This window comes from Coregonus lavaretus (genome assembly GCF_964263955.1).
Source record: "Coregonus lavaretus genome assembly, chromosome: 29".
NCBI lineage: Eukaryota > Metazoa > Chordata > Actinopteri > Salmoniformes > Salmonidae > Coregonus > Coregonus lavaretus.
Window position 1 is genome coordinate 35,780,964 of NC_140016.1, and position 23,001 is coordinate 35,803,964.

The 23,001-nt window shown below is 46.4% G+C and overlaps 1 protein-coding gene across 1 annotated transcript in view; it reads right to left on the reverse strand.

The window, feature by feature from the left end:
• Window positions 1-23,001, reverse strand: part of diaph2 (diaphanous-related formin 2) — a 643,868-nt gene that overhangs the window by 237,949 nt on the left and 382,918 nt on the right. The window contains exon 22 of the mRNA XM_084147077.1: window positions 7,751-7,852. Within this exon, the coding sequence (XP_084003203.1) occupies window positions 7,751-7,852 (102 nt within the window). The remainder of the gene's footprint in view (window positions 1-7,750; window positions 7,853-23,001) is intronic.

The window sequence follows — 23,001 nt, forward strand, 5'->3', positions numbered from 1 at the left end:
TTTGGAAAAAGATAAATCATCAGTCTTGAAATATATTTGCCAGTAAATAATATAACTCCAATCAATAACTCCAATCAAATTGTCAGAAAATGAGAAAAATAGCAAGTGGAGGAGTCGAGGCAGCAGTTGAGAGATTGCCTGGCAACCTCCACCAACATGCCACATATTGCCATATAATCCAACACTCTGAGGCAGACATGGTCCTGATGTTTCATTACAGCTATTAATGTTCATGAGCAAGTTGTCTATCAAATGAAAGCCATTGTGCCCCCCATTTCCCCCACCCTAGATTTGATTTCTCTGTATAAAAGAGGGAAATCACAATAAAAATGGGTGGAAGCTCTTGCGGGAGTGGAGGCTGAAAGTGACTTATTTCCCTCAGGAGCCCCTGTGTGTCGTGGTGATGTTGATGAGGTAGCTTTACTGGCGGGAGCGGTTTATTACCACGACAGCTCTATGCTAGATCCCACGGGGGAACTGTCACACCTTGCTTCATTACATCCTCAAAGAGTCACAGGTACAGAAACACCACCCAAAATATAAAATTGTACTGAATGAGTGCGAACTGAGTTGCTTGTCTACCTTTACCCCAATGCAACATCATCATACACTGCTCAAAAAAATAAAGGGAACACTTAAACAACACATCCTTGATCTGAATGAATTAAATAATCTCATTAAATATTTTTTTCTTTATATAGTTGAATGTGCTGACAACAAAATCACACAAAAATTATCAATGGAAATCAAATTTATCAACCCATGGAGGTCTGGATTTGGAGTCACCCTCAAAATTAAAGTGGAAAAACATACTACAGGCTGATCCAACTTTGATGTAATGTCCTTAAAACAAGTCAAAATGAGGCTCAGTAGTGTGTGTGGCCTCCACGTGCCTGTATGACCTCCCTACAATGCCTGGGCATGCTCCTGATGAGGTGGCGGATGGTCTCCTGAGGGATCTCCTCCCAGACCTGGACTAAATAATCCGCCAACTCCTGGAAAGTCTGTGGTGCAACGTGGCGTTGGTGGATGGAGCGAGACATGATGTCCCAGATGTGCTCAATTGGATTAAGATCTGGGGAACGGGCGGGCCAGTCCATAGCATCAATGCCTTCCTCTTGCAGGAACTGCTGACACACTCCAGCCACATGAGGTCTAGCATTGTCTTGCATTAGGAGGAACCCAGGGCCAACAGCACCAGCATATGGTCTCACAAGGGGTCTGAGGATCTCATCTCGGTACCTAATGGCAGTCAGGCTACCTCTGGCGAGCACATGGAGGGCTGTGCGGCCCCCCAAAGAAATGCCACCCCACACCATGACTGACCCACCGCCAAACCGGTCATGCTGGAGGATGTTGCAGGCAGCAGAACATTCTCCACGGCGTCTCCAGACTCTGTTACATGTGCTCAGTGTGAACCTGCTTTCATCTGTGAAGAGCACAGGGCGCCAGTGGCAAATTTGCCAATCTTGGTGTTCTCTGGCAAATGCCAAACATCCTGCACGGTGTTGGGCTGTAAGCACAACCCCCACCTGTGGACGTCGGGCCCTCATACCACCCTCATGGAGTCTGTTTCTGACCGTTTGAGCAGACACATGCACATTTGTGGCCTGCTGGAGGTCATTTTGCAGGGCTCTGGCAGTGCTCCTCCTGCTCCTCTTTGCACAAAGGCGGAGGTAGCGGTCCTGCTGCTGGGTTGTTGCCCCCCTACGACCTCCTCCACGTCTCCTGATGTACTGGCCTGTCTCCTGGTAGCGCCTCCATGCTCTGGACACTACGCTGACAGAACCAGCAAACCTTCTTGCCACAGCTCGCATTGATTTGCCATCCTGGATGAGCTGCACTACCTGAGCCACTTGTGTGGGTTGTAGACTCTGTCTCATGCTACCACTAGAGTGAAAGCACCGCCAGTATTCAAAAGTGACCAAAACATCAGCCAGGAAGCATAGGAACTGAGAAGTGGTCTGTGGTTACCACCTGTAGAACCACTTCTTTATTGGGGGTGTCTTGCTAATTGCCTATAATTTCCACCTGTTGTCTATTCCATTTGCACAACAACATGTGAAATGTATTGTCAATCAGTGTTGCTTCCTAAGTCGACAGTTTGATTTCACAGAAGTGTGATTGACTTGGAGTTGCATTGTGTTGTTTAAGTGTTCCCTTTATTTATTTGAGCAGTGTATTATTCTTAACACCTTAGGTTGACTGACTTTTACAGCAACAACCTAGAGGAGTATAAACAAACTGAAGATACAGGTAACTGCCAAAATAAAGGAAACACCAACATAAAGTGTCTTAATAGGGCATTGTGCCACCACAAGCCAGAACAGCTGAAATGCATCTTGGCATAGATTCTAAAAGTGTAGAAATTCCCTAATTTGGTGTTTGTTGGTGATGGTGGAAAATGCTGTCTCAGGATCCAGAATCTCCCATAAGTGTTCAATTGGGTTGAGATCTAGTGACTGAGATGGCCATAGCATATGGTTTACATAATTTTCATGCTCATCAAACCATTCAGTGACCACTCGTGCCCTGTGGATGGGGGCATTGTCATCCTATACGGGCATAGCCATGGTAGCCAAAATAATGGCCAAAATAATGGCCTGCCCAGCATTTCTATTCGTGACCCTAAGCATGCTGGTTGTCATACCCTGATCTGTTTTACCTGTCTTGTGCTTGTCTCCACCCCCCACCAGGTGTCTCCCATTTTCCCCATTATCCCCTGTGTATTTATACATGCCAGTTTGTCTTGTATTTTCAGGTCGTCCCAGCGTGTTTCCTGTTTTTCCCTGCTCTCTAATTTTTTGTTTCTAGACTTTCCAGATCTGACCTTTCTGCCAGCCCTGACCTTGAGCCTACCTGCCATCCTGTACATGTCAGACTCTGATTTGGTTATGAACCTCTGCCTGTCCTCGACCTGCCCTTTGCCTGCTCCCCGTGTTATAATAAGTTATCGGAGAACTGAACCATCCGCCTCCTGTGTCTGCATCTGGGTCATATCCTGAGTCGTGATAGTACAAACTGGCCATGACTGACCCAGCAGACTCGGACCAGCTCCGCAACACTGTCTCTGTCCAAGGAGTCACCATTGGTAGACATGAGGTAGTACTTCAAGACTGTATGGAAAGACTCCAGACCTTACCGGAATGCCATGACCACACTTTCACTGCGTTGCTGGAGCAATTACGCGGGTTATCTACTAAGCAGCACAACAGTAACCCCCCAGACTGTCAGTTACCCCGCTACCAGCGGCACTTCTCTTCAATCTACCCCGGCTTCCCGAGAACCCCGCTTACCTCCTCCAGAGTGCTACGCTGGAGATCCATGATCCTGCCAGGCATTTATTTCCCGTCTCTCATCTTTGAGTTCCAGCCCTCTTCATTTCTCTCGGATCGCTCGAGGATAGCATACTTGATAACACTGATGTCCGCGAGGGCTCTCGCCCGGGCTACGACGGTGTGTGAGCAACAATCCACCGTTTGCCTCAGTCTGGAGGAGTTTGTGGTGGAGGTTAGAAAGGTGTTCGATTCTCCGTTGTCCGGGAGAGAGGACGTTTGTAAGCTACTGCAACTGTGTCAAGACTCCCATAGTGTGGCAGACTATGTGGTAGATTTTCACACTTTGGCCGCCGAGAGTGCCTGGAACCCGGAAGCTCTGTTCGACACGTTCCTGCATGGATTACCGGAGGTTGTCAAAGACGAGCTTGCAGCCCGGGAGCTTCCTATGGATCTCGACTCTCTCATAGCCTTGACCATACGGATCGATGGGCGGCTACGGGAACGTAGGAAGGAGAGGAGTTCTTCTCCCGGGCACACTAGTCCACGGCGCCCACCTCGCCTCCGAGGAATCCCGTAAGTCTCCGGGATAATCCGATGTCACCTGAGTTCCCTCGGGAATCACCAATGGCTGTCAACTCACTTTCTCCGGAGCCCATGCAACTGGGCAGGGCCAGATTTTCTCCTTCTGAACACTTATGCAGACTGAGCACCAAGAGCTGTCTGTATTGTGGAACAACAGGACATTACATATCTACCGGTCCATTAAAAGACCAGACACATCAAGTAGGAATGAGTACGCTGGTGAGCCGTACGGGGAGTTTCCCATCTTCCATTAATCGTACCCCTCTCCATGCTATCCTGCTGTGGGGTGACCAGTCCAAAATGTATTTGGGTGCTCATTGACTATGGGTCCGACAAGAGCTTTACGGACACTACCCTGGTGTTGGAGCTGGGAATCCCCACACAACCCCTCTCCATTCCCATGGACTTCAGAGTGCTGGATGGGTGCTCTATTGGCAGAGTGACCCACAATATGATTCCCATAATCTGATAGTGTCAGGTAATCACACTGAGTCCTGCTCATTGAACCCCCTTATGCACTCGTGGTTATGGGGTTTTCATGGCTCCAGAGGCACAATCATCTGATCGACTGGGCTACTGGTTCTATCATGGGTTGGAGCCCGTTCTGCCACGCAAATGGTCTGAAGTCAGCGCAGCCTGCCCTGGGATGGCTTCCTGCGGGCTTGATAGAAGCCATTCCCGCGGAGTACCAGGACCTCCGGGAGGTTGTCAATAAGGCCTGCACTACATATCTCCCTCCGCATCGACCCTACGACTGCACTATTGACCTTCTCCCAGGAACCACACCACCGCTGGGGCGGCTTTATTTCTTGTCGGGTCTAGGAGACCAAGACCATGTAAAGGTACATTGAGGACTCTCTTGCTGCCGGGTGTATTCGTCCATCAGCCTCCCCCACAAGCACAGGGTTATTCTTTGTGGATAAGAAGGACATCGACTACCGGGGCCTTAATGACATCACGGTTAAAAAGTGTTACCCTCTACCACTCATCTCCTTGGCTTTCGAGCCTCTCCAGGGGGTGACAATCTTCTCAAAGTTGGATCTTCGGAACACCTACCATCTGGCTCCGATACAGGAAGGAGACAAATGGAAGACAGCTTTTAACACGGCTAGCGGGCACTACGAGTACCTTGTTATGCCATTCCGACTGACCAATGCTCATGCAGTGTTCCAGGCCCTGGTCAACAATGTGCTCCATGATATGTTGAACCGGTTTGTGTTTGTCTACATTGACAATATCCTCATTTTTTCCGGTCAGCTCAAGAACACGTCCTCCAAGTCCGACACGTCCTTTAGCATCTTCTGGAGAACAGCTTTTTGTTAAAGCAGACAATGTGAATTCCATCACTCCACCATCTCCTTCCTAGGGTATGTCATTGCTGATGGAAATATGGACTCTAACAAGGTGAGAGCGGTGGTGGATTGGCCTCAACCCACATCCAGAGTGCAGTTGCAATGTTTCCTGGGGTTTGCTCATTTCTACCGCTACTTCATCCGGGGTTACAGCACCCTGGCTTCTCCCCTCTCAGGACTCACCTCTCCCAACGTTCCATTCACATGGTCTCCAGCAGCTGACCGGGCATTCTCGGACCTCAAGCATCGGTTCACTACAGCTCTCATCCCGTCCCGTCAGTTCATGGTGGAGGTCGACGCCTTGGACGTTGGAGTGGGGGCCGTCCTGTCCCAGTGTTCTGCACAGGACCAAAAGCTGCATCCCTGCACTTTCCTTTCCCATCGTCTTAACCCCGCTGAGATGAACTATGACGTGGGAAATCAAGAACTACTCACAGTCAATATGGCGTTTGAGGAGTGGAGGCACTGTTTAGAGGGGGCGGAATATCCATTCCTAGTGTGGACTGATCACAATAACCTGTAATATATCCACATCGTCAAGCACCTCAACTCTAGGAAACCTCGATGGGCCCTGCTTTTCACTCGGTTCAACTTTACCATCTCCTACCGCTCGGGGTCCAAGAATGTGAAGTCGGATGTGCTCTCACACCTCTATAGCCCCACTGCCACACCGTCAAACCCCGAGACATCCTCCCTACCTCTTGTCTAGCGGCTGCACTCATATATCCCTGGACTTCATCCCTGGTCTCCCTCCATCAGATGGCAACACCACTATCCTTACAGTGGTAGATAGGTTTTCCAAAGCCGCCCATTTCATTCCCCTTCCTAAGTTACCCTCAGCCAAGGAAACGGCCCAGCTCATGGTGCAACACGTCTTCCGGATCCATGGACTTCCAGTGGACATGGTCTCCGATCGCGGTCCTCAGTTCTTGTCCCAGTACTGGAAAGTGTTCTACACCCTCATTGGGTGTCGGCCAGCCTGTCCTCCGGTTTTCAACCCCAGTTTAACAGCCAGTCGGAGCGAGCCAATCAGGATCTGGAGACTGCTCTTCGTTGCCTCGTCTCCGCCAACTCCACCACCTGGAGCCAGCAACTCGTGTGGGTTGAATACGCCCGCAACACCCTACCCTGCTTGGCCACTGGTCTCTCGCCTTTCAAGTGTTCCATTGGATATCAGCCCCCACTCTTCCATGACCAAGAGATCAGCATAACCTCGGCCCAGATGTTTGTCCGCCGCTGTCGCCATACCTGGAAGATCCTGAGCCTGTCTGCCGTCCTGTACCTGTCAGACTCTGATCTGGTTATGAACCTCTGCCTGTCCTCACCCTGCCCTTTGCCTGCTCCCCGTGTTATAATACATTATCAGAGAACTGAACCATCCGCCTCCTGCGTCTGCATCTGGGTCATATCCTGAGTCGTGATAATGGGGATGTTACTTGCTTAATTAACTCAGGAACCACACCTGTGTGGAAGCAATGACTTTTAATATACTTTGTATACCTAATTTACTCAAGTGTATCCATTATGTTGGCAGTTACCTGTATAAAGATATAGCTAAACATACAAAGTTCTCTGGAATGCACTTTGATAATGTGCTCTGGATAAATAAATGTGGTATAAAAAATGTCAATGTAAACTTTATAGACTCCCTTCTATATGACACTGTAGAAAGTGTAAAAATACAACACTAGGCTAAAGTATAACCTCAACATCAACTGCATCTAACACTTGAGGCAACCATAGTGTATCATTGAGATGTCCTGACTTCACTACGAAGTAGAGTGCACTAACTTTATTACATAGAACCCAAAGCCTGATGCTATGATTCTATCACTGGGAAATATTGAAAGTTTATGACAAAATATGGAATTGGTTGAGACCTGGAATGACAGTGTCATTTTAACACCATAAGGACACTAATTAAGCTACTATATTGAAATCAAATTTCTCACATTATTATTTATTAAAATCATGGCTTCTGCCAGTCAAAGAGCAGACTGCCACATTTGACCTGTCACAAAAAAAGTACCTTTATATTTCCACTCTTTTGATTTTATATTACAGCAGATATTGAATAAGTCTGAGCCTGAAGAAAGCCTCAAGGCTGTATTTTTTCTAACCCCAAATGTATTTCTCAATGGTGCCCTCCCTACAGTCTTGGCCCTTCACCAAACTTCCTAATGAAGAGCTGGACATGTAATGGTGTGTGAAGTAGTAAGAAAGGAAACAATGGGGGTCTGCTGTGTGACAAAGGGAACAGGGTTGAAAAAGGAGGGGGGGGGGGGGCTATGAGAATCGTCAGTGTGTGATGCACTGGAATGTGAGGGAGGGAGGGAGGGCGGGCTACCCAAATCAATAACCAATTGAAATGCCTTTCCACTTTATGGTATGTAGGTAGGTGTGTGGGAATGTGAGAGTCAAAGTCTGGAAATGGGTGAGTGTGTTTGTGTATGTGTCAGTGTTGGTGTGTGTGAGGCAGCATCTTCTCCCTGAAGGGCTTTAGCTAGGTGCTATGGTGTAATATGTAAACCTACTCACCACAATGCCAAACTGCTCTGGCTCGCACAGTTCCTCGTACTCGCTCTTAAGTTCCGCCAGTGCGCTCAGCTCCTTCTGCTCCGGTAGGTTCTTTATCAGGTTCTGTAAACACACACATAAACACACACATGCATATAATGGCTATCTCTGAAACTCTCTTAGATAATTACTTTGATGATGCAGTGGTAGCAATACATGCTTATAACATCTACAGAATAGTTAGGAATGCCAATGGGGGAGGTGTTACTGTATATATTCAGTGTCATATTCCTGTAAAGCTTAGAGAGGATCTCATGTCAAATGCTGTTGAAGTAATATGGCTACAGGTTCACCTGCCACACCTAAAACCTATTATTGTGGGAACTTGCTATATGCCACAGAGTGTATATTAAAATATCCAAACATACACAATATTTGATTACTTGTGAGATAATTATTTTTAAAATAGGCATGTTTTAATGCAAATGCTTTGTCTACATTTTTATAAAATTATCTATGTTACACTGCTACATACAAGGACATACATTGACTTTATAATTATTGATTAAACAAAAAAACAAAAAAATAGTTTTATGACCATTTTTATGAGTGCACCCCATAACAAAATGTACCGGTAGCCTACACACTTTTCACATGTGTAGCTTGTTATTGTCAGTCAATCAAAGCAGCACAACCATTAGAGTTTCCATGTGTAACAAGTGAAGTGGGATATTTCTAATTAATGCAAAATTGAATTACAATTACATAATTAAGTTGGCTAAATGAGAAGAAGAAGGCTACAATGATCAACCAACAGGTAGGCTGTTGTATAATATGAATGGAGTTGTTGTAGACAAGGATGCGGGGAGTGCAGCAAAATATACTCAATTAGCCTTGCTAGCTAGCTTGCTGGTTAACTAACTTAGCTGGCTTGTGTAGCTAGCTATCTTCTTTACATCAATTTGATGCAGTCAAGACAGACACCACCAGATTAGATGATAGATAACCTATCACAGCAACAAGTTTGTCTAAATTGTGTGAGTTGGTTTGAATACTTTCTCTCCCCTTACATATATGTACTATTGGTATTACTATGGTACTTTCATTCACACCATGGTACTATTATGATACTTTCACTTATACCATGGTATAGTCTGAATCATGGAAATGTACATTGGTTTTAGCTTTTAAGTATGGTGGTACTGCCATGCTCCTAAATAATGCCATGGTATTGCATGGTTTTAACCAGCATTATACAGTGGGGAAAAAAAGTATTTAGTCAGCCACCAATTGTGCAAGTTCTCCCACTTAAAAAGATGAGAGAGGCCTGTAATTTTCATCATAGGTACACGTCAACTATGACAGACAAATTGAGAAAGAAAAATCCAGAAAATCCCATTGTAGGATTTTTAATGAATTTATTTGCAAATTATGGTGGAAAATAAGTATTTGGTCACCTACAAACAAGCAAGATTTCTGGCTCTCACAGACCTGTAACTTCTTCTTTAAGAGGCTCCTCTGTCCTCCACTCGTTACCTGTATTAATGGCACCTGTTTGAACTTGTTATCAGTATAAAAGACACCTGTCCACAACCTCAAACAGTCACACTCCAAATTTCACAATGGCCAAGACGAAAGAGCTGTCAAAGGACACCAAAAACAAAATTGTAGACCTGCACCAGGCTGGGAAGACTGCATCTGCAATAGGTAAGCAGCTTGGATTGAAGAAATCAACTGTGGGAGCAATTATTAGGAAATGGAAGACATACAAGACCACTGATAATCTCCCTCGATCTGGGGCTCCACGCAAGATCTCACCCCGTGGGGTCAAAATGATCACAAGAACGGTGAGCAAAAATCCCAGAACCACACGGGGGGATCTAGTGAATGACCTGCAGAGAGCTGGGACCAAAGTAACAAAGCCAACCATCAGTAACACACTACGCCGCCAGGGACTCAAATCCTGCAATGTGAGACGTGTCCCCCTGCTTAAGCCAGTACATGTCCAGGCCCGTCTGAAGTGCATTTGGATGATCCAGAAGAGGATTGGGAGAATGTCATATGGTCAGATGAAACCAATATATAACTTTTTGGTAAAAACTCAACTCGTCATGTTTGGAGGACAAAGAATGCTGAGTTGCATCCAAAGAACACCATACCTACTGTGAAGCATGGGGTTGGAAACATCATGCTTTGGGGCTGTTTTTCTGCAAAGGGACCAGGACGACTGATCCGTGTAAAGGAAAGAATGAATGGGGCCATGTATCGTGAGATTTTGAGTGAAACCCTCCTTCCATCAGCAAGGGCATTGAAGATGAAACGTGGCTGGGTCTTTCAGCATGACAATGATCCCAAACACACCGCCCGGGCAACGAAGGAGTGGCTTCGTAAGAAGCATTTCAAGGTCCTGGAGTGGCCTAGCCAGTCTCCAGATCTCAACCCCATAGAAAATCTTTGGAGGGAGTTGAAAGTCTGTGTTGCCCAGTGACAGCCCCAAAACATCACTGCTCTAGAGGAGATCTGCATGGAGGAATGGGCCAAAATACCAGCAACAGTGTGTGAAAACCTTGTGAAGACTTACAGAAAACGTTTGACCTGTGTCATTGCCAACAAAGGGTATATAACAAAGTATTGAGAAACTTTTGTTATTGACCAAATACTTATTTTCCACCATCATATGCCAATAAATTCATTAAAAATCCTACAATGTGATTTTCTGGATTTTTTTTTCTCATTTTGTCTGTCATAGTTGACGTGTACCTATGATGAAAATTACAGGCCTCTCTCATCTTTTTAAGTGGGAGAACTTGCACAATTGGTGGCTGACTAAATACTTTTTTTCCCCACTGTACATTCTACCACAGTAACACACAATTATGATAACGGTACCAATAATTATCATATGGTACCATTTATTAATTGTACGTTACCATAGTACAATGGCAGTATAATGCATTAAATAAATAAATCCCCCCAAGGTCAAAAGAGGTTGGTTGATATTATATTGATGATTTTACATACTAGTATGGGCAAGTTTCTGATAAAGTCAGAGGCAGGCTGCCAAATGTCAGCCTCAAAACCTTAATGACTTGGATAAGATCTGCAAAGAGGAGTGGGACAAAATGCCTCCTGAGATGTGTGCAAACCTGGTGGCCAACTACAAGAAACGTCTGACCTCTGTGATTGCCAACACAGTACTAAGTCATGTTTTGCAGAGGGGTCAAATACTTATTTCCCTCATTAAAATGCAAATCAATTTATAACATTTTTGACATGAATTCTTCTTGATTTTTTGTTGTTATTCTGTCTCTCACTCTTAAAATAAACCTACCATTAAAATTATAGACTGATCATTTCTTTGTCAGTGGGCATTATGTACAAAATCTGCAGGGGATCAAATACTTTTTTCCCACACTGTAGCTAGTACAATGAAGAAATATCATGTTATTTTTGGTCACTACCATGGCAGGAAAATACCATGGTATTGCAACAGTACCATGGTATGTTCCTGCCATTGTAGTGACCCCCAAAAAAATATGATAGTAGCATTTCGGCATTTTGTTCATTGTACTACCATGGTAAATTTGTGTAAGTGTCTCTCTCTCCCTCCTGTCAGACACACCAGCCCCTGCTCCTCTCGCACCCCTCCCCCATATATCTGTGCTGAAACAACAAGCAGTGCACTGCCTCTTGTGAGTCTCGTGAGCAAGTCCCCATTGAAGTTGAAAACCCAGTTTTTCTTCTTTAAAACATGTATTTCGACTATCTGGATATCCAGAAGGAAATAAAAACATGTAGATATTATTTGAATAGTGAAATCATTTAAAATGTACTTCCCTAGTGGAGAGGTAGGAGGATGAATAGGAAAAGGTCAGGTTATCTGGTGCTCTAACTGGTGGATGCATTTACCTCAGTGGAAATGACTTAAGTAAGAGCTCTGGTGAAACACAGTTCAAATATGTAAGTGTTTACTTGGAATTCATGGTGATTTACCATTCATAAATAAGATTAAATTAAATTAACTTGGTAAATGTAGTTTTGAAATTGAATTTGACTTTCAGAAAGTCAAAGTCACACTTTACAATTATCATACAGGTCCAAAATGTGAGGAAGATGAGTAGGAGGGAGAATACCTTAATTTCCCTTAAATGTTAATTGTGCATGGAAAGGTCAGTTTAGTAAATGAAATGAAGCACAGCGAAAAAAAGTTAGTATTCTCGGAAAGAGGAGGATGAGGAGAGGTGGGGGAGGAGAGGAGGGGGAGGCAAGGTGCCCTTTCCCTGATCTTCTGGTAGCTTCCTCCCTCATTAGCTCCCCTAATTTAGAAAGCAGGAGCAGGCTGGCCCTTGGTCACATGACCAGACTAGACCAGGACAGACAGAGACACGCACACGCACACGCACACACACACACACACACACACACACACACACACACACACACACACACACACACACACACACACACACACACACACACACACTGACCACTGCCCTGGACTGGAGCAGCCTTGAGCCATCACACTCTACATGGGCCAGACTCTACTGTCCACTAATGATTTACATTTTACATTTTAGTCATTTAGCAGACGCTCTTATCCAGAGCGACTTACAGTTAGTGAGTTCATACATTTTCATACTGGCCCCCCGTGGGAAACAAACCCACAACCCTGGCATTGCAAGTGCCATGCTCTACCAACTGAGCTACAGCTCTCCCCTCCCCCTTGGGAGTCACCAGTCAAAAAACCAACAAGTTGGAAATAAATACTGTGGGGTTTGTCAGTTCTAGTGTGGGCTGCAACAGTTCTATTAAATATGTGTTGCTTCTATATGAGCCAATGAATGTTCTCCCAATTAGAGCAAACAAGTGTGTGCCAATTATGTAGCCTCATTATATTTCAATAATGAACGCTATTGATCATAGTGGAGACCAATTAAGAACCAGTGCATAGAATGAGATGCGGGAGATGACGTTCCAGAAAATGTTAGTATGGTGTACTAATGGCTAAGGTGTACTAATGATGGGGCTTCCAAATGGCTCTATGGGTCCTGGCCAAAAGTAGTGCACTCTATAGGGAATAGGGTGCCATTTGGGACGCATCCCTAATTTCCACCCCCAAAAAGAGACAGTTAATTATTCACTCTTGACCTTTCAGGCAGAAACCCTTATTGATTGATTACTCACTCCAGTAAGTTCTACTGGTCTCTGCTGATCACTGCTTATTAGACGTTACAGAAGTAAATTATTGTATTTGACGAAAATGACATATTTGATAGAAGATCATAATAAAAACATACATTTGGATACCAACTTGCAGTGAAAAATTAAGTAAATGCACGCTCAAAGTTGGTCACAGTTTATGACAGACTTCTTATTGTGTGCAAAACACATTTGAACATTAACCCAGTTAGGTAGAAAGTACAAACCAGGAAAGAACCTCCAAAATATTTCAACCCAATTCAAAAGAAGATTACAGTAACATTTCTCGGCTTGTGTAGCGGAAACAAATACATTATGGAAAACATTTGTTTTTAAGTAGATTAAAACTGCCACTCAACTATTTTCTTTCCATGGTAAATTAAATAACTGGTTTGGAGCGCTTCGCGGGCCTCGCGGAAACATGGCCACAATCGAGCAACAAAGATCCACATAAGGAGGGATTATGCCAGCAAAACTGTCTTTCGATTTCCTCTTCTTCGCTCTTCTGAGTCTAAGGAACATTACCCTGGCAGTTGGGCTGAAGAACAAAGGCCTCCTCAACAGTGTATCTTTGATTCAGAAGTAAATGCAACAACACAGGATTGAAACCATTCAGCTTTGGCAAACATCGTCACTAATGCTCCCAAATTCCGATTATTGGGGTTGTTTTCCTCTGCGGCAGCAAGTTGAGAAGAGACAATTAGAGTGTGTTGTGGCCTCACCTGCGACCATTTCCACTGGTGTCTCCAAGACTTCAGTCTTCACTGACTGAAGCTGCTAGGTTGAGGTAAAGAGTTTCAGATGGAGATGGAATTTCTCAGAGTGATTATAATTTAATTTGTCTGTTATCTACTTAATTATCAGCAGCCCCCATAGAGGGTAATTGACACAAAGGCTCGCCATATGTGTGGTTCTGTGAAAGACACCGTTAGATGAGGCTAGGCCAGAATCCTCATGTCAGGATTCTGTAAGCATTTCACTGTAATGTCTGCACCTGTTGTATTCGGCGCATGTGACCAATAAAATTTGATTTGATTTGATTTGATTTGACAGACACACTCATCATCTGTAGGAGATTTATGGATGGCTGCTACAGTTACAGCATGTTCATTTGGGGTCCTGGAGACTGGTGGAATCACTAATGACGTCAAGATAGATCAACAGATAGTGTAACTAGTTTTATTGAGCAATGGGGATTGATTGTGCAAAGCAACTGTACAAAGGGTCTTTCTGTTGATTAGGAAGACTATACAATATTGTATGAGACAGAAACAACTTTCAAGAAACTGGTTCCCAGTGTTGATCCTCCAATTAAAGAACATACAGAAGTGATATTGCGGAATAAAGGTTTGATATAATATAATAATCATCAATCAATTATTTCATGAGACTGTATAAAGCATACAGCTGGACTTTGACACAGTGCTCATTTGACTAGCAATTCATTTTCTGATTGAAATAATATGTACACACACAGGTTACGTGGACCAATTTCTCTCCCATTTCCTTTCTATGGCAGACATCTACTTTTCCTGTGATTATCTCTTCAGGCAGTGAATATTCCCAACAGTGAAGTCGGGGAGAAGGGAAGATCAACAAATCTCAAATTATAGTCACAGGGATAGCACAATCAACAAAAAAAGTATCCAAACAATACACTATTTATTAAAGTGAAAGGACTCTAACAACAGGCAAAATCAGGTGGGAACTCTCTGTTTTCCTCTCTACTCACCCCGCGGGAGGCCGACACAGAAACATTTGATAATTTTTCCATCCCATTCAAAGACAGCAAGTGGCCATGTCGGTTTTCGATGTGTTTGACAGGTGCAATTTTCTCGTTTTAATTTTTTTTGTTTTTTTTTTTGTGTCAGAGCATGTGGTTTTTCTCCCTGTGTTGCTGTGATGAAGTGTAACGTCGGACTGTCGTCTTCCCACTGTGGCGCCACAGCAGGTGTCCAAAGCGGCTCATGGTAAACGACTGAAAGGCCGCAGTTTGAGTTCGATACTGAAGAGCACTCAAACAAGGACCCTTCTAAAGAGGGCTCCACATCCATTTTCATTTTAATCATGACAGTTTCATCAAGGATCAAGGAGTTTCTTAGCTCCAACTCTTGAAAGGTGGAAAAGTGATGGTTTGATGCAGTTTTAGGGGATTGAATTGCAGGTAACTCTCAAAACAGATTATGGAAGAATATGTGGCTCCTTCCTTAGCGTGTACCAACATACCAGGTGCGAACTTGGGACCTCTGCCTCACAAACACACGTGACTTAAGTGTCTTAGCCGATCGCGCCACCTCAAAAGTTAGCTAATGAGGCGACATAAGCAGGAAACTTAAGGCTGAGTATGCAAATGACTGGCTGCCAAAATGTGTAAAAAATTATTAAAACATTTTTGTTTGGTATGTTTGAATAAACCAAAGAAAAAAATACATATTTCATTTTTAAACCAGGAGGCACATGTCATGACAGATGAACAATTTTAATGACATCATCTATGCAGACTCTTTATCCCGTTAGTGAGGAATTAACTGAGTGTGTACACATATGTCCTCTTTCCGTTTATTCTGTCTGTCTCCTGACTAAATAATACAACACTTGAAATATTAATAAAGGTGCACTTTCTCCTCAATCAACACTAATAAAGTATATCAATGAGTGGAAACAGGTGGCAGAAAGCCCAGGCCCATGGATTCAGATAGTTGCTATAAAAATATATTTCAGCAATCAGCTATTTCTAGAGTTGATTTTGTCAGTCTGCTAAATTGTCAATCCAAAGTTAATATAAAAACCAACAGAAGGTACTTTTTATTTTTTTATTTTTTTTATATTCATTCTGAAGCGTTATTATTTCCTTTACAGGCATATATTTTGACACATTTGTAGACTAAACTGTAGGGATCTGGCTAATCTAGAGTAGATCACTCAGACATAATCCAAACAGGATCTTTACTCCAAACTAACACCTCAGAATCTCACGGAGTGTCATTATATGGCGACAGACTGAAAGGTGACAAACCAAGGGTGACAGGTTCCAAAATCACATTAAACTAAATGAGAAATGATTAAATAAATTGATTAATTTTGGGGCGTTGGGGGATGGAGTTGGCAAAGCTGGAATGACTTGGCGTGACATTACATTTGTATTTTCAAAAATGTGGAGGAATTTCAAGTGTGTGCACACCTGAACAGTTAAATTTGCGACGGAGTATGTAAAGTGGGATTAGGGGAAGTTAACAAGAGGAATGGAGGGATCTCATAGACATGGACACTACACTGTACAGCAACTGTCTGTCTGAGCAAGTGGATATATAACTCTATAGGATAATGTGTGTGTGTGTGTGTGTGTGTGTGTGTGTGTGTGTGTGTGTGTGTGTGTGTGTGTGTGTGTGTGTGTGTGTGTGTGTGTGTGTGTGTGTGTGTGTGTGTGTGTGCATGCGTGCGTGCGTGCATGCATACATGCGTGCGTGTGCGTGTGCGTGTGTGTGTGCGCTTGCATGCATACAGTGCCTTCAGAAATAATTCACACCCATTGACTTTTTCCAAATTTTGTTGTGTTACAGCCTGAATTTAAAATTCATTACATTGAAATTTTGTGTTACTGGCCTTACACACAATACCCCATAATGTCAAAGTGGAATTATGTTTTTAGGCATTTTTACAAATTAATTAAACATGAAAAGCTGAAATGTCTTCAGTCAATAAGTATTCAACCCCTTTATTATGGCAAGCCTAAATACGTTCAGGAGTAAAAATGTGCTTAACAAGTCACATAATAAGTTGCTTGGATTCACTCTGGATTCACTCTGTTTGTAATAATATTGTTTAACATGATTTCTGAATGACTACTTCATCTCTGTACCCCACACATACAATTATCTTTAAGGTCACTCAGTCGAGCAGTGAATTTCAAACACAGATTCAACCACACATACCAGGGAGGTTTTCCAATGCCTCGCAAAGACACCTATTGGTAGATGGGTAAAAATAAAAATGCAGACATTGAATATTCCTTTGAGCATGGTGCAGTTATTAATTACACTTTGGATGGTGTATCAATACACCCAGTCACTACAAAGATACAGTCATCCTTCCTAAATCAGTTGCCGGAGAGGAATGAAACTGCTCAGCGATTTCACCATGAGGCCAATTGTCACGGTTTCGGCCGAGGCTGCCTCTCTTCCTTGTTCGGGCAGACTTCGGCGTTCGTTGTCTCCGGAATTCTACCTGCCATCGTTGCATGTTTCTATGTTTGTTTGCTTTTGTCTGTTTGTTGTGACACCTGTTATCGTTTAGGTTAATTAGCGTCCTATAAGTTACTTGTTGTGTTTGTCCAGTGTTGTGTGTGATTGCTTTATTGTCTGTCGTGCGTTACTGGACGTGTTTACATTATTCGCTCGGTTGAGCTATCTCTCCACTGTGTTGGAGCGTTTTACGCACCTGTGTAGTGCGCCCGTTTGTTTTGTCCGCCTACGTGCGGAGTTTCGCCTTCGGGCCAGTTTGTTCATTTTTCCCTTGTGGAATTCACTAAAGTCTTTTGGACTGTACTTCGGTGTCCTGCGCTTGATTCCACCACTACACCCACCTACAGCATCACTGACAAAATCACACACCTTCAAGAATGGAATCAGCAGGAGCCGCAGCAGCCCAGGCGACGCTGGAGGACAGGGTCCGAGAACAGAGTAACCAGATCCTGCAGATGGGGTCCGCACTGCAGGAGGTGATCACCACCATCCGAGGCTGGGGGACTCCTCCACCGCCATCCTCTCTGCCAGCACCATCGGCAAGTCAGCCCATTACCGCTCCGGAAGCCAGAGGAGTTCGACTCTCGCTCCCGAGGGCCTACGATGGGACCGCGGCCGGGTGTCAGGGATTCCTTCTCCAGGTGGAGCTTTACCTGGCCACCGTGCACCCGGCACCTTCGGGACATGAGAACGTGTCCGCCCTGATCTCCTGCCTTTCCGGGAAGGTGTTGGAATGGGCCAACGCAGAGTGGAGGAGGATCGACGCGGACACCATCACCTACGACGAGCTCTCCCGCCGCTTCAGGGCGGTGTTCGACCATCCCCCGGAGGGGAAAGCGGCGGGGGAGCATCTGGTCTTCCTCCGGCAGGGGAGGAGGAGTGCCCAGGAGTTTGCCCTAGAATTCCGTACTCTAGCGGCGGATGCAGGGTGGAATGAGCGGGCTCTCAGCGATCACTACAGATGTAGTCTACGCGAGGACGTCCGTAGGGAGCTGGCCTGTAGGGACACCAGCCTCTCGTTCGACCAGTTGGTCGACATGTCCATCAGGCTGGATAACCTGCTAGGTACCCGCGGACGTTCCGAGGGGGTTCCGTCCATTTCACCCTCCAGCGCCTCCGAGCCGTGCCCCATGGAGCTCGGGGGCGCTGGCGCTAGAGAGAGGAGGGGTCGGCTGACGAGGGGGTCCATCTCCTGCACCAACTGTGGTCGGGGAGGACACACCACGGCTAGGTGCTGGGGATGGCCTCCTAGGGGAGAGGACGACAGGTCCCGCACTGGGGAGTCCTTCCAGGTGAGTAGGCGCCCCACTCACCCAGAGCTCTCTGTTGCACATTTCTGTATACCTGTGCGTTTCCCACAGGTAGCACCTCATTCCCAGCATAAGGCGCTGGAAGATTCAGGCTTGGCTGGGAATTTCGTTGATAAGACGTTTTGTTTAGCCTTAGGGATCCCCCGTCTCCCTGTTGATGTCCCTTTCCCCGTTCATGCCCTAGATAGCCGTCCGTTGGGTGCGGGCTTGATCAGGGAGGTCACTGCGCCACTTAGGATGTGTGCGCAGGGGGGTCATCAGGAGATGATTCAGCTATTTCTGATCGACTCGCCTGCGTATCCGGTGGTGCTGGCCATGCCCTGGTTGAGTACCCATAACCCATCTATTTCATATTAGGAGAGGGCTCTGATGGAGTGGTCTGCCCAGTGTGTGGGTCGATGTTTGGGCGTTTCCGTAGGGGCTACCTCGGTGGAGAGTCCAAACCAGGTGCCCGCATTGCACGTTCCCCCTGAGTATGGGGATTTGGCTATTGCGTTTAGTAAGTCGAGGGCGACGCAGTTGCCGCCCCATAGGCAGGGAGATTGTGCGATAGACCTCCAGGCAGGAGCTGCGCTCCCACGGAGCCATGTGTATCCTCTGTCTCAGGAGGAGAAGAAAGCTATGGAGACTTACATAGACAAATCTCTGAGACAAGGATACATACGGCCTTCCACTTCCCCTGCGTCCTCAAGTTTCTTTATTGTGAAGAAAAAGGATGGTGGGTTACGCCCGTACATCGATTAGCGTGGTCTCAATCAGATCACGGTGAAGTACAGTTATCCACTCCCGCTGATTGCGACCATGACGGAGTCATTGCATGGGGCGCGTTTCTTCACTAAATTAGATCTCAGGAGCGCGTACAACTTGGTGCGCATCAGGGAGGGCGATGAATGGAAGACAGCCTTTAGTACCACCTCGGGCCATTACGAGTATCTTGTCATGCCATACGGGTTGATGAACGCTCCGTCAGTTTTCCAATCATTCGTGGATGAGATCTTCAGGGACATGCAGGGGCAGGGGGTGGTTGTGTACATAGATGACATTCTCGTGTACTCGCCTACCCGAGTCGAGCATGTGGCCCTGGTGCGCAGAGTGTTGCGGAGGCTGGTGGAGCACGACCTGTATGTTAAGGCAGAGAAGTGTCTGTTTTTCCAGGAGTCGGTCTCCTTTTTGGGGTATCAGTTGTCTGCGTCAGGGGTGAAGATGGAGGTAGACCGGGTGTCAGCCGTGCGTAATTGGCAAACACCAACCACTGTGAAGGAGGTGCAGCAGTTTTTGGGGTTTGCGAATTACTACCGGAGGTTTATCCGGGGTTTTGGACAGGTGGCAGCTCCCATCACGTCTCTTTTGAAGGGGGGTCCGGTGCGTCTGCAGTGGTCTGCCGAGGCGGACAGGGCGTTTGGGAGGCTGAAGGACCTGTTTACCTCTGCCCCGGTGCTGGCGCATCCGGATCCCTCTTTGCCATTTCAGGTAGAGGTGGACGCGTCTGAGGCCGGTATAGGAGCCGTGCTTTCACAACGGTCAGGCGCGCCACCTAAACTCCGCCCCTGTGCTTTTTATTCTAAGAAGCTCAGTCCGGAGGAGCGAAACTATGACGTAGGGGACAGGGAGCTGTTAGCCGTGGTACAGGCCCTAAAGGTGTGGAGGCACTGGCTTGAGGGGGCTCAACACCCTTTCCTCATTTTGACGGACCACCGTAACCTGGAGTACAGCCGGGCAGCGAGGAGGCTGAACCCTCGCCAGGCAAGATGGAATATGTTTTTGACCCGGTTTACATTTAAGATCACGTACATCCCTGGGTCACAGAACGGTAAGGCAGATGCGCTGTCTCGGAGGTATGACACGGAGGAGAGGTCCGTGGAGCCCACTCCCATACTGCCGGAGTCGTGTCTGGTGGCACCGGTAGTGTGGGAGGTCGATGCTGAGCTCGAGCGGGCGTTACGCACCGACCCTAGTCCACCGCAATGCCCGGAGGGTCGGAAGTACGTTCCGCTCGAGGTTCGGGATCGATTGATCTATTGGGCTCACACGTCACCCTCCTCTGGACACCCTGGTATCGGCCGGACAGTGCACTGTCTTAGTGCCAAGTACTGGTGGCCCACGTTGGCAAGGGATGTGAGGGTTTATGTTTCCTCCAGCTCGGTGTGCGCCCAGTGTAAGGCGCCTAGACATCTGCCTAGGGGTAAGTTACTACCCCTGCCCGTTCCACAACGACCATGGTCTCACCTCTCGGTGGATTTCCTTACTGACCTTCCTCCTTCACAGGGAAATACCACTATACTGGTCGTTGTGGACCGGTTTTCTAAGGCCTGTCGTCTGCTCCCCATGCCGGGCCTTCCTACTGCCCTGCAAACTGCCGAAGCACTATTCACCCATGTGTTCCGGCACTACGGGGTACCCGAGGATATTGTGTCTGATCGAGGTCCCCAATTTACCTCCAGGGTTTGGAGAGCCTTTATGGAGCGGTTGGGGGTCTCGGTGAGCCTCACCTCGGGTTACCACCCGGAGAGTAATGGGCAGGTGGAACGCGTGAACCAGGATGTGGGTAGGTTTCTTAGAACATACTGCCAGGACCGGCCGGAGGAGTGGGCAAGGTACATTCCCTGGGCCGAGATGGCCCAGAATTCCCTACGCCACTCCTCCACTAACCTAACCCCTTTTCAATGTGTGTTAGGTTACCAGCCGGTTCTGGCACCTTGGCAGCAGAGCCAGATCGAGGCTCCTGCGGTGGATGAGTGGGCGCGGCGCTCGGAGGAGACATGGAACGCTGCACACGTCCACCTGCAGCGGGCCCTCCGTCGTCATAAGGCGAGCGCTGATCTCCACCGCAGTGAGGGACCGGTGTACGCACCTGGTGATCGAGTCTGGCTCTCTACCAGAAACCTGCCCCTCCGCCTGCCCTGTCGGAAACTGGGTTGGCGGTTTGTGGGGCCATTTAAAGTCCTGAGAAGGTTGAACGAGGTGTGTTACAAGTTACAACTACCTGTTGAATACAAAAGTATTAACCCCTGGTTCCATGTGTCTCTTCTCAGGCCGGTGGTAGCTGGCCCACTCCAAGAAAGTGAGATCAGGGAGACTCCTCCGCCCCCATTGGACATCGAGGGGGCACCGGCGTACTCCGTGAGGTCCATCTTGGATTCGAGACGTCGGATGGGGGGTCTCCAATATCTAGTGGGGTACGGGGAGGGGTACGGTCCGGAGGAACGGTGCTGGGTGCCGAGGAGAGACATTTTGGACCCGTCTCTCCTGACGGAATTCCATCGTGGGCACCCGACGCACCCTGCTCCGCGTCCTCCTGGTCGTCCCCGAGGCCGGAGTCGGCGCACGTCTGGAGCCGCGCGTCAAGGGGGGGGGGGTACTGTCACGGTTTCGGCCGAGGCTGCCTCTCTTCCTTGTTCGGGCAGGCTTCGGCGTTCGTTGTCTCCGGAATTCTAGCTGCCATCGTTGCATGTTTCTATGTTCGTTTGCTTTTGTCTGTTTGTTGTGACACCTGTTATCGTTTAGGTTAATTAGCGTCCTATAAGTTACTCGTTGTGTTTGTCCAGTGTTGTGTGTGATTGCTTTATTGTCTGTCGTGCGTTACTGGACGTGTTTACATGATTCGCTCGGTTGAGCTATCTCTCCACTGTGTTGGAGCGTTTTACGCACCTGTGTAGTGCGCCCGTTGTTTTGTCCGCCTACGTGCGGAGTTTCGCCTTCGGGCCAGTTTGTTAATTTTTCCCTTGTGGAATTCACTAAAGTCTTTTGGACTGTACTTCGGTGTCCTGCGCTTGATTCCACCACTACACCCACCTACAGCATCACTGACACCAATGGTGACATTAAAACAGTTACAGTTTATTGGCTGTGATAGGAGAAAACTGAGGATGGATCAACAACATTGTAGTTACTCCACAATACTAACCTAAATGACTGATTGAAAAGAAGGAAGCCTGTACAGAATAAAACTATTCCAAAACATGCATCCTGTTTGCAATATGGCACTAAAGTAAAACTGCAAAAAAATGTGGCAAAGAAATTAACTTCATGTCCTGAATACAAAGCGTTATGTTTGGGGAAAATCCAACATAACACATTATTCATATTTTCAAGCATGGTGGTGGCTGCATCATGTTATGGGTATGCCAAATAGAGCTAAGCAAAAGACAAATCCTAAAGGAAAACCTGGTTCAGTTTGCTTTCCAACATACACTGTGAGACAAATTCACCTTTCAGCAGGACAATTACCTAAAACACAAGGCAAATATACACTGGAGTTGCTTACCAAGACGACATTGAATGTTCCTGAGTGGCCTAGTTACAGTTGACTTAAATCAGCTTAAAAATACTTGAAGATGTCTGTCTAGCAAAGATCAACAACCAACTTGACAGAGCTTGAATAATCATGTGCACATATTGTACAATCCAGGTGTGCAAAGCTCTTAGAGACCTACCCGAAAAAGACTTGTAGCTATAATCACTGCCAAAGGTGTTTCTAACACGTATTGACTCAGGGGTGTGAATACTTATGTAAATTTGATAT